This window comes from Pelmatolapia mariae, linkage group LG8, assembly GCF_036321145.2.
Source record: "Pelmatolapia mariae isolate MD_Pm_ZW linkage group LG8, Pm_UMD_F_2, whole genome shotgun sequence".
NCBI classification, from domain to species: domain Eukaryota; kingdom Metazoa; phylum Chordata; class Actinopteri; order Cichliformes; family Cichlidae; genus Pelmatolapia; species Pelmatolapia mariae.
Genome location: NC_086234.1, coordinates 13,437,607 through 13,450,751, shown reverse-complemented (window position 1 = coordinate 13,450,751; position 13,145 = coordinate 13,437,607). Strand labels below are relative to the sequence as shown.

General features: G+C 44.0%; 1 protein-coding gene across 37 annotated transcripts in view; it reads right to left on the bottom strand.

The window, feature by feature from the left end:
• tcf7l2 (transcription factor 7 like 2) overlaps positions 1–13,145 on the bottom strand; it is an 88,971-nt gene that overhangs the window by 56,095 nt on the left and 19,731 nt on the right. For 32 of the 37 annotated variants that reach the window (XR_010094789.1, XM_063482955.1, XM_063482954.1 and 29 more), the window contains exon 4: positions 1,553–1,654. The exons of the other annotated variants lie outside the window; for them this stretch is intronic. Coding sequence is in view for 31 of the 32 variants with exons in the window: in XM_063482955.1 (XP_063339025.1) it covers positions 1,553–1,654 (102 nt within the window). In the remaining variant the exon portion in view is untranslated. The remainder of the gene's footprint in view (positions 1–1,552; positions 1,655–13,145) is intronic. 37 annotated transcript variants of the gene reach the window in all.

Here is a 13,145-nt window from a genome sequence, read left to right as displayed (position 1 = left end):
CACCCCCAGAGTCTCCAAAGTTAGAGCTGCAGCGCTTTTTCTTGTCCTTAAACTTCTTCATGCGGGGAAGAAACGTGAATTGTGCTGCACGAGTTGATGCGTATGTGAGGTGGTATTTACAGCCATATGACTCATAGCAGGATAAAACCTCAAGTATTTACCTGCAGCGTTTGCTGCCTACGACCAGTTTAATGACTTCAGAGAAGTTGGGACTCTTTTTCTCAGCGTCTCCGAAAATAACAGAGTAAGAAGAGGCCCCCTGAACTCTTTGGTATAAAAATAACACTAGCATCGCGGGCGAAGATAAGGAGGGCCTTAGCTGGGCTTGTTTTGTTCAGAATAACGCTGTCATCACTGGCTCTTTGTCTTGAAGACCACTTTTGACAGGGTTTCTGTTTTAAATAAAAAGCCTTGTCAAGTCCTGCTATTTTTAAGCTATGTTGTGCTTAACTTAAATAGCCAAAAACACTAAAGAGGCTTTGGTTTGCCAACTTTTCAGCAAGCGTTCGAGCACGTATTTACTACACGCCATAAATGTAAGTGAACTGATCAAATGTCATATGTGACTCAGAGGGACACCGTGTCTTGACAGTGTAATCTGCGTGACAAAAATCCTTACTAAGTTTGGCGTGAGCTCCAGAGTCATGATGACAACTGTGCAGCAAACACAAAAAAAAAAAGGGGGGGGGGTTACTTTGTAGCCATTACCACAGGAGATATTATATTCACGAGGATACAAACTTGGAAGGTTTCTCCTTCTCAAATTTTCATTTTCATAACAGTTAATGCACTCCAAACAAAAGTAACAACTGTGCCAATAACGGCCCAGGGCGTTGATGGCCACCTCACTAATTCTGCTCAATCCCTACTCTCATTGATTTTCTTGGCTCGCTAACCCTGTGACCACATACGTACACCTCCCCATGTTCAACCTCTCCGCTGACCTCCTGAAAACTTTAAGCCTTTGGCTAACTATGAAGTTCATATTCAACTGTTCAATCTAGAACTGCTAGCCTCTTAGATATTGACATGCCTGGGATAGATGCTCTGTTATGTGCATGTACTGAATATGCCCCTATGGCTGTCCAGCCAACTCTCCTGCCAGAGTACTCCTCCAACTACATGGGTAGGGTAATCAATGCTGAAGGAACGCCCACGCTTCTCTCAAAGGCGGTGTATTAGCAGCCCAGCGTTAGCCTATTCTTATGAAAAAGTTGTCAACACGAGACCAGTTTTTCCACCATCAGCCAGCTCAGCCTGGCCCGGGAGTTATCATTTTTCCCTGAGATTACAGCACCTGCCACAGCGGCCGCCCCTGATCGCACTTGCAAAACCTCTGCTTTCTGGGACCCACGAAACTGCCCTTGTCAAAGCGTGCACCCGCACAAAAAAGAAAAAGTTGCTATAAAACTGACTGGGTGGTTAGTGACTGTGTTTAAGGGTAAATGCAAACAGCTATGCGTATTCAAGTCCAAGGGTTTGTTTCTGTTCAGCACCGTCAGTCGTGAATGAGGGAAGAAAGAGATAAAGGACCGAGCGGCGTATTACTTACAACGATGTGTGCCGGTGAAGGGGACCTGGCATCTTTAAGTGCTTGTCTACTTTGAAGACTTCCTGGTTGAACATCTAGCAGGGGCCATTTCATCTGTAGGTACTGAATGGCAGAAAGGAAACAGAATGGAAAGAAAGAAACAAAACATGTTAACAATGCAGAAAGCAAAAACCAAAAGACCAAATTAAAAAAAAGACAAAAAAAAAGGGGGAGACGACATTTCTTGACAAGTGTATGGATGTGGAAACTTAAAAACATGGAAACGCAAATAAAGATCTAAAGGCGGATGGTAGAAGGTGGTGAGGATGGGTCAAGCATGCACATGAGAGTCCGCAGCAGCAGCAGCGGCAGCAGCATGAAGAAGCTGTGCAAAACCAAATCATATCAGAAACACATAGCACACATGTGGTAACCAGGCTCTGTCGCAGGTTTAGAGCTCTACTTATCTTTAATTTTTTTTTAATGTTAACTAAGCAGCAGACACGTGATTCAGTGACACATTTTTGGAGTTAAGGTCGAGTTAGGGCTGGCACTGTACGCAGCTTATGGCTTTAAGATGACCTAATGTCATAAATGTGACTGTTGTCAGACATTTTATTAGAACCCATAAAGCGGATAGAGCATGGCGTCTCACCACCACGCTCGTCTAAGGCTAAACCTCTTGACTGCACTCATAAATGATTGACTTGGCCTCTATCAGAAGTCAGTCTGTCTCTTTCTCCCACCCTCTCTCTCTCTCTCTTTGACACACACGCACACAGATAAGCAGAAACACAGGTCAAGAGAAACATCTGTCTGGGTAATAAACTTGGTGGCATCCTTTGTAATTTGATGACATCGGTTACGTTGACCTTAAAAAATACTAGCTCATACCTGTTGGCAAAATGACCGGGAAAATTTCTGGGCATGTGCATATTTAGTCATAATAAAACATTGCAAATGCTCAAACATGCAAGAGCAGTACGAAATTTATAAATTCTTGCTGACCACACAGTAAACTGTGGCTTGCTCAGCCACCAACTGCCTGGTGTTGACTCTGCTTATCAATGTCACAGCCACCTAGCTCGAGGGAAAGAGGTCACAGCAACTGTTTCAGCTGTGAAGGAAGGGACAACAGGGGCTCTACGCAGCATAATAACAACGTGTATTTCAGTTACATTCGAATATTTGCTTCATATCTGCTTCAATTCCGTTGAGGAATCACTGGGGTTGGGACTAACTAACACCAAAGAGGAGTAACAGCCCTATGCTGTCACTTCAGTGCCACGGACACTCTTAAATCACACTTCTTCCCAGTCTCTTCTCCATATTTATATATAATTATTACACCCATGATCACATGTTGGCACATGATGACAAAAAGTTTGCATTATCTGTTCCTCGAGGACAATCTATGCAGAGCGGAGGAGATCGAGCTTAATTGTGTGGTAGCGCTCGCACAGCGACGAAGGTACGCATCCGTTTTCTTTGTGTTGCCATCTCGCAGAAGTGACGGCTCAGGCACGTCTGAGGATATGTGTGTGCGCATGTGTGCGAGAGTGTGCCGGTGCTGGTGAGAGTGAGCGTGTCGCGACCCTTCCTGAGACTGTGTCTAAATCAGTGGTAATTAGCGAAGGGTTCACTGTGGGGTGTCTGCCAGTGATAGACGCTGGAGGGAGTTATTGACTCCATGTCCTCGGTTATAGCCTGTACTAGGGAAAAAAAACAGTTTGCTGCCTGGTCTTTCTCCACAGCTAACACTCATTTATGACCCAAAGATGGCTTTTACTGCTAAAAAGCTGGGTTTGTTTATGCTTGTTTGTATGTCCTCAGAGTGGAAAAGGGAATGGTTGTAAAAACTCCAGAGCCGAAGTCTTGTGGGCTTTTTATGCACCCCCTACACTGGGTATTAATTGCCATGAAGGGGAGAGAGTAGGAGAGAAGGGTGGTGTTGTAACAGTAAAAAAAAGAAAAACTTAAAAAAAGGCAAGGAGTAGAAGGAGGAGAGTGACGGGGCTGCTGTCATGTATGAGGTAATTCAAGACAGCGTCCAGTGGTGCCAGAGGGGCGAGAGGACAGGGCAGTGGTGGAGAAATTGGAGGAATTGTGAATCCAGTCATGGGAAAGTCCTGCCATCGCGTGCGCATGTGTACACGTGCTCACACATTCGAATTTTCAAACACAGCTGCAGCCAGGGGAGGTTAAAACAAGGGGACATTCTGAGGAGGTGGGTAAAGACCGTGAAGGTGACACTCCAGAGTGGGGTGATGGGGTAGTGAGACACCAAAAGTCTAGCAGGGAGAGAGGGAGGGTGCTGGGAGTGCATGCCCTGACAAGTGGCTCCACTTCAGCTCTGCTGTTGCAAATGTTCTCACACACTAATCTCTCCTGCAGATTTTATAAGCATGCCGAGGAAAACGGAGCCTTGGCAGGAACCAGACTTTCCGACCACCCCCTTCTTGGCCTCCTGCCTCCCTCTCCTTCTCTCTCTTTCTCTCTGCGCAGGCCCGTCTGCCCTGCTAACGGACACGCTGCCTGGGCTTGAGTAGGCCGTGACCTCTGACCCCCTCTCTGCTACTCCAAGCCCCTCCCTGTTCCCAACTCTGCGACCTGAAAACTCTCCTGCTATGAGGGGGCCCCCCGTGTAACTCAAGAGCCATTCCAATGTGACAAATTGCTCCATTCCAGGATAACTCTCTCCTCTCGTCTGTCTCTCCTCCCCTCCCTCCCTCCCACACATACAAACACTAGCCAGCCCCCCTTTGACGGACCCCCACCCTGTAAGAGCCATCCTAGCCGTTGTGCTCCTGCTCTGGGTTATGCAGCATACGGCTTCTCCTTCTCCTCTCTCCCTTTCAGTCTTCCCACCCAATATCCCTCTTGTTCTCTCCCCACTACCCTGCACCCCTCCTCAGCTGGCCAGCCCCACAATGGGATCTGAATGACTCAATTGTCTCTGATGAAGTGAAAGACAAGGGAGTCCTCTAAATCCTAACAGAAGGATGAACTCACTCTCGCTTGTCCCGATATTCCCGTCGTCTGCTGCTTTCCTAAGCACAAGGAGGCAATTGGTGATTGGCAATGGGGAGTGGGAGGGTGGGGCTGGGGGGTGTTGGCAAGGGCTACAATTTACAATTAATGTCATTACTGTTTATTACGTAAGCTTTTTTTTTTTTTTTTTTTTAAATGCTATCAATTTATAGGTTTAGTCTATAAAAGATTCCAGAGCACAGGAACATTTAATTACCAGAACTTTTCAGAGTCCAAGAACCTTGAAATTGGCTGATGTCTGACTCTCTGAAACTCCAATACCAAACACAGCATAAGATTTAGACCTGCCACAGAGTCAAAGTGGGGTTCAGTCTCAATGCCAGCCCACATCAGCTGACAGCTCAGATGACACCCTTCAAATCCAATATGTAAATCACACATAGAACATTTTTAAGCTCTATTACGCTGCATATCTGCAAGCCTCTTTGCAACCCACCTAATCCGCAACTCCTTTTTTTATACCCTTTCTGTCTCAAACAAAGTCAACTCTGTTGTCTCGATGACTCCTGTATTCTGTATTGTTGCAGCTGTCTCTCTCTTTCCTACCGCATATGTGTAAGTGTAGGTAAAAACAGTCATGCTGCCAAATATAAATTGCACTAAACAGAAATAACAATTTCTTTTTGAATACACATGACCTGACCTGACCTGAAATATCCTTACCTCCGAGGAAGCACCCCCCCCGTTTACAATGATTAATTCTATAACCTTTTACTTGTTTTAGCTATATTTTGTTACTATACTATATCTGAGTAGGTGTTTCCTACTTGCACGTTGAACCACTCACCCAAGTCTGTGACTGACTGCAACTACACCCAGGTTTGACATGTTATGAGCTACAGAGTGTTAACCCAGATCTGACTGTCATCGAAGGGAAAACAAGCTAGGGCCCTGGTACCGTGTCACAGCTCATGGTAGTGGGGAAGGAAGCAGCCTAGAGACAAATGAACGGGCATCCTGAGCTCACACCAGCTTCCACCACTGTCATTACCAATTCAACAAGCTGGCACAGAAGCAATTTGGCCTCAAACACCACTCCCCAGTACCCACAGCAGACACCCAAATCCTCCTGAAAATAAACCTTTTTTTCTTTACTACAGCCCATCAAAATTTGACAAACGCCAATATAAGATATCGACAAAGAAGAAGAGGAAGTCTTAATCATCATTTTTTTAGTGTGAACAAGCAGGATTTTTCTGTCTGTTTCTCGTCAACAACCAGCTTCTTCTCTATAAAGCCCCCCTCCATCTGATGTTTTTATCACATGCCACTGCACGGCTTGTTCGTTTTGTTTTGGATTAAGAGCAGAGGGCTCCAGACCAATCAAACAAACAGAGGTCCTTATGTGCTAATGTGGCTCCCAAACGCTGGTCTACTTTCCAGATGGGGAACAGGAGACAAACGGGGGATCCATCGAGCATTTCAGCCATGTGAGTAATGTAAAAGATAGAAAGGCAGCAGCCTGGGTTTTAGTGTCAGCATATGGATGCTGGGTGTTGCTCTAGAGTCCAGCAGATATTCAGACCATCTGTGGCCACCTCATTTCACAAATATGACAGCTTTACACAGACATCAGGGGGGGAACATATACAGATAACAGATATACATGACTCCCCACCTCCAATCCCAACGTACTGTACATGCTTATTCACTGATTCACACCTGAAAAACAAAGCTCACCCATATTTGAACATGCCACGCTCGACTGGGCCAGCAGCTCCTCGGGGAGGGCGCTCAGAGATGGGATTGACAGCTTGCAGATTACACCAATCAGACCCCTTACTATAAAGAGCTTTATTTAAGTCTGAAATGATCAAGGCTAGTAAGAGGAGCCCATTCAAAGCTGCACGGAGTAAACTGCACCGAGCTTAAAAGATTAGTCCATCCAGTTTGACTACAATTTTATCCCTTTAAAAACGAGAGCTGAGCATATTGTCTTGATCTGTTGCGGATAATGCTGGCAGTCTTTGTCCTCACTCACAGGTGCAGGAGAAGAAGCAAACGCACGCTTATTCACACGTAATTTATTAAGGGGGAGAAAGTGAATCTCTGTAACAGAGAGGAAAAGCTTAAAGGAGACTCTTTGAAATCTTTTTGGTTACAAAACAAACAAAAAAAACCCACTTTGTTACATGATCCATTGTTGTGTCTGCTTCTGCATACAGCACATGTCTTTTCAGGAGGAACGTGTTTATTGTAAAGAGAGCCTGCGCAAGAGTTCCTTGACAAAACTGAGAGAAAGTTAGCCAACACAAGAGGGTCCATCATGGCTGCTTTGGTTCTACTAATGCACATTTTATGAGTAAATATTAAAGAAAAAAAAAAAAAGCACCCCACCTGATCTGATAGCCAGAGGCATTTTGCAACCAGGAAAATAAAAGTGAAATGTGGGAAGGCCTGGGGTTTGTGTGCCCTGGGGCGGGAAGGGGTCCGCTGGGCCCATATTTACTCCAAAGCCAGAACCGCTTGGGGGTTCCACTGGCCCTGACAGCATAGGGGCTGCTGACCTGATCCAAAACCTCCCCTCTCCTCTCCTCACCTCCTACCCCTACCCCCTTTGCCAACAATCTCCACCTAAACCTCAAACTCCCCTCCTCTTTCTCTCTCTCACTCGCTTTCTTTCTTGCAGAAAAACTCGCCCTGACACTTTCATATAAGCCTTTTTTCCCACAAGGGTAGAATGTGCACATGACCTCTCCTGCCTCTCTACCCAGCTCAGACTTTGCTCACCGTTTACAATGAAGCTGTAGAAACGAGAAACTACTACTGTTCTGAATTAGTTCAGAAAGCACTGTAGTCTATGATGGAAAAGGGGGAGCATTTCTCAGCTTTTAACACTCTTTTTTTTTTGTCCATGAACGCTTCTTCTTCGTCTTTTTTTTTCTTTTTATCAGGTCTGTCCTGGAAGTTTGTTTCACTCTTTTTAAACACCGGGTCACACGATAAGTATGGCTATGCTCCATCACTGTTTGCTTAGCAGGTGTGGACAAACGTGCTGTTCAAACACCAGCTGACTGACCAGAGTTTCAAAGGATTGCACAAGCCACAGAAGACATATTTTTCCAAGTGGAAAAAACAAGGAGAAGACATAAGAAAAAGACTAGAAAATATAGTTACATTCACTTCATTCAATTAATTAGATGGGGAAAGTGTGCCACGAACACTACCTGGATGAAACTATAAAGTTCTCAAAGGAAGTGTGAGGATGATATGACAGCATTCTAAAATACGCCAACTTCTCAGCTCGTCTCAGAAAGTAAACACCGTTCCATTTCTGACTTTTGCACCCCCTCCCCCCCTGGTTAACACTGTCCTGTGTCATTAAGAGTATCTCTTGGCTGCTCTATAAATAGTGGCATGAAGGGTGAAGGCCAGCAGGAGATGGCTAGTCTTCCATCGGGCCAGTTAATGAACAGGCACTCTGGCACCTTTAGCATCCAGCTCTGCGACAGAATGCCTTTTCTTTCAGGTGTTCCTCCTGCTGCTCATCTTTCTCAGTGACTCTTCCACTTCTTTTTGTTTCCTTTGCTTGGACACAAATAGGCTCTAGGGTGCTTTCAATGACTTCCAGACTCACTGGGGTAACAAACTGTTATGAGCCTGGAAGCTCTGATTATTTCAGTGGTAGTAAATGAATCTTAATTGATTTATTTTACTTTCTCCTATTAGGGTTGTTAAATTAATCAATTAACAGAGTGGGATATTCAGGCAGACTAGAAAGAACTGATATCTTCTAGCGTTCACACCGTAGAAGCTGAAGAATACCTTAATGCTCAGTTTAGGCAGTATACGTCAAGCATGTTTTTTTTGTACCTCAAAAGCAAACGACGGGCGCCCTATCAGATCAACACGATGAACAAGTCCCTCCACATTAGCCAACAGTGTAATGAGATATCAGATGTACAAAGTCAAAGGTAACTGGAATTACAGGTTTGTGTTCTCCTGAAAGCTGAAGATCAAATAATCTTGGATGTCTGATGAAACCAACTAGCAAAGCAGCAAAAAAAAAATGAAACTAACAAACACGTAAGTGGGGAAAACTGGATTTCCTTGAATGGCTTCTTGAGGCTGGATCCAAGCTCCGAAGACTCCAAAGTTAAGATGCTCAACTTTACAGCAAAAACATACAGGTTCCAGAGTGTAGTGGTTAACATATTTGGTTGGCAAGCAAACTGGCTTGTTTCCCTTTCTGGGGCCCTAGACTGTTAGGTTGTTAGGTCGTCTAGGTATTAGAAGTGGGAATCACCAGACAGCCCACGATACAATATTATCACAATACTTCACTCCTGATACGACATTATTGGGATTTTTAACATTAAGCTGAGTTTTGTATTACATTAGGGCTGCCACGATTAGTCGACTAGTCACGATTACGTCGACTATCAAAATCGTCGACGACTGATTTAATAGTCGACGCGTCGTTTGAAGCTTTGTAAGATCACAAAAGACGCAGGAATAAGTAGCAGGATTTAAGAGTGTAATAACGGACTGAAACAGAAGATGGCAGCACTGCATGTACAAGGATGCCAGCTGCCATTAAACCCCGAAGAAGAAGAAGTAGCTCTGTCCCAGAATTCATAGCGCAGCCCAGCTCAGTTTCCAACAATGGCGGCAGCTAGTTAGTTTTAATATTACTCTTATTATTCTTTCTGGGTCACAAAATAAACGTTTAACATATTTTTAGGCGAGAAAGTAACTGTGTAAACCTCAAATATCTGCTCAGTTTATCAAGACACCACATATTTTCAAAAGCGCTCCGACGTTTTCGGAGACGTCTGTTACCCACTAGCTCGATAGCGAGCCGGGGGAAAGGCTCACTAGAGCCTGTGAGAACACCGGACTCCCGGCAAATCGTTTTCAAACCCACCGCCGTCTTTCGCTACTCAGGTTAAACATACATAAGTCACTTAGATAACTTAAAAATGTTATTGTTTGGCTTTTTTTAGTATTTTAATTGTTCCTGAGTAAATCGGTTTGGCTGAGATTAAAGTTATAGTTTTTACACAGCTGAATAAACGTCAAGCAGACAGCTGATTATCAGAAGTGTGAGATGCTCGAGAATATACTCCGGTGTCCCGTTATATTTTAGATAGCAAGGAGTTTATTAAACTTCACCGAAACAATCTGCAAATTTCATTAAAATTTAATAAACTATCATCTTGTCTTTATTTTTAGTTAGCACATACCTTACACACTTAAAGCTGTAAGTTAATGATAGTTATATAAGAGCAGATGTGTGCTGGTGCAATAAGCTGTACGTTTTACGTCCAATGGATGCATGATCTGATTAGTCGACTAATCGCAAAAATAATCGGTGACTAGTCGACTATCAAAATAATCGTTTGTGGCAGCCCTATATTACATATATTGCTGTTTATCACCTTTTTTCAATTTTAAATAATTTCTTCAAAGCTTAACTTCTTGTTAAAAAATAACAACAACTAAACAATCCCACTTTGTCATTTATCAAGCATACCAACACTATCACTCAACCCTGCCAGAATGTTGCCATAAGATGGAGTCAGTCTGCTATCAGTCTACAACTGAATTGTTGAAATCTGTGAAAATCACACATTTGTAGCTGTTTAAAAGGACAGAAATTCATATTTTAGTATTGCACTTTTATTCTAAAAGAATATAACAAGAATACAACCAGCTGGCAGCCAGCTGAGTTGAGTCCCCTTGAGTTGTGCTCGCTGACAAAAACTCAATCAGACAGATGGCAACAGTCTTTCTGTCCTTAGTATTCCCATAGTGTTTTAATTTATTTTAAGAAATATAGATATTTGGTGTCTCTGTATCGATACAATATCGCCACATAAATTTATTCCCCACACTTACAAGATATATTCACATCAGGCTCCAGCAGACCAAGAAGCCGAGATTCATACAAACTGGACTTCACAAGCCAACAAGTGACGGGACAAAAGCTAAATGTGTCTTTTACGACAGGTGAAATGTCTTTAACTTCAAAACAGTCCAGTTACCAAAACACAGCTCTGTGAATAAACCTAAGACAACATAACCTCGCTGAAACCCATGTAAACACCCAGTGTAAATATTAACGTAGTCTAGATAGTTCCAGTAACCGGGATTTCTTTGTAACTTATTTAGCATCATTTTCTAATAGTAATCCGTTGAAGACCCTTGAAGATCAGTGGCAGGAGGGGCCAATGGTCCGACAAAACAAAGCGGGCCTTGCCAGTTGAAGTCTCATACGCGCTGACCTACTCAGAAGCTGCGTGGAGGTGAACGGGCATGTCTGCAGGCCTGGGTGTGTCTGAGCCCCTTACGCAAGGCCAGGGCAGGAGCTAGGAGAAGAAGAGGTTGGGCAACTCATATGTTACCTTTGCAGGAAGCAGGCTTAAGGTTGCAGAGGGGAGAGTTAAAAAGGTGAACAGCAGCTGAGCTCTGCTACGGGAGAAAAGTAAGCTGATTGCAGCGCCCACGTTCTGCTGGAGAATGCTGTATTTGGTATTGTGCTGGAGGAGAGCTGAACGCTGCCCTTGATGTTGGGTGTCTGGTTTTGTTCTTCGAGAGTTCACTATGAATTAGTTAAACGGCAGACTGGATATAGGGAAGCTATGAAACATGCCTCAGAGGGAGAGAGTGTGTACACTCTCAGGCTTCACAAAGACTTCCGATATTCTGAAAACACTACACGCTATCACACAATTCCACCTACGCGCGTTCATCAATCACAAAGCATTATGTTGAAGGCATCACACGCACATACCAACAGGCAATTAATCCTCACAAAAGAATCATCTGAAACTAACAAACATTTAGTCTGTTTCATGTCTCTTTCACACTTGCGCACCTTGAAGCGGTTCAGCCTCCATATTCATGAGACATACTCCCTCAGCAGAGCTAAAGCCCAGGATTTTAAGGTTTCAACTCAAATCTCAAATATGGTTTCAGGTTATAGATTTGTAACCCAAACAAGCGGGGAAAATCATTAGCTTTCATCTAATCTATTTTAGGTTCAATTAGCTTTAATCAAACTTATTATTGCTGTTGAAACACAGTATTTACTATGATATTGTGCACTGAAGACAGGGAAGAAAAAAAATTGCACACGAGCAATTACATGCACGCACACACAGTGGGGTACTGCCGCTTTGCCACGGTGGCTTAATGAATAAATAAGTAATAAGGACTTGGTTATTGGAGCTCATTAAAATGGGGGATGCTTCCGAGACAATAAGACTTGAAGAGGGTCAGGGGAGGCGGTTGTGTGACTAGGGCTAGTGTCACACACCCCCCTTGCCACCTCCGTACACCCCATCCCTCAATGACCTGACCACATGGCCCCAAACGCTCACCTCCAAATCAACTCTGTCAGCCAACCTTACCCTCAGCATTCCCACCTTCGCTGACACGCAACAGCGCATACATCTTCTAGGATGTGCACACACACACCAAAACATACACACCTCTCTCATGGTTAATTACCACTTAGCTCAATCACGTGGTGATCTGTCCATAAGAGCCCCCTCCACCTTCCTCCCCCGCAACACAAACAGCAGCACACATGCCAATTATTGATGAATCTTTAATATGGCGCTTTGCAAAGTCTCCATCTCATTTCCTACCACTGAGCCGATGATTACGCTTTGAGTAGAGGCTTTAGCATCCAAAAAATGCATAAAACAGAGCAAGAATAAATTAGCTTAATGCAATATCATTGCAGGCCTGAGATAAAGTGGTCTGAGCCATTTAGAGAAGAAAGCAAACTTTAAATTTTTTGGGGGTGGGCTCATCCTGTCTTGCATCTCTGACTGTATATAAACCCCTGGACACACACTCTCTCACACACACACAAACACAAAAATCCCACACCACGATAACATGTCAATAATGAGCTGAGGCCATCTATTGATCAGCTTAATTTTGCATCTATTAGCTAGGGAACGGCTTGCTCCGGGGGCGAGGGAAGCCAGGCGCTAACACGCACCGACAGGCTGGATGGAGATCATTACAACTGATGTTCACACACACGCTGTGATTGACATGGAGATAAGGCAGGAGAGAGCCCAGGCTCGCACGCCTCCCCGCACACTAAGCTAATGATACACCAAATGTGTGCTTGGTGTGTGTGTGTGTGTGTGCAGGAGCATGATAGAGAAAGCATCTATCTAGAAAGAGAGTTGGAGCACAGGGGGAAAAAAAGAGAAAAAGAGGAGAGGGAAAGCAGGCCACACGCCTTTGCTAATTGGCACAGTCAGACAACGAAGCTCATAAAGGACGAAAAAGCATTTAGTGAAGCATCTCAGCTTTCTAGATCGCCTTTATCAAGTCTGTGTCATTTAAATACAGTTGCAAACAGCACAGCAAAAGCCCGCTTTTGACCTGGAAGGCCACGGCCTCGTCTGATTCTTCCTTAATTTACAGAGTTTGCATAAGAAACTCGGTTAAGACGTTCATTATGAAAATCGTTTGTTTTTTCTGTGAACGGCTGATTGCAAGCTTCACATGTCAACACTGCAAGGGAGAAAAACAAAACAAACAAAAGAAAGAAGCAGAAAACAGGCCTTTCTCCTCCTCTGAGCTAATTCTGGCA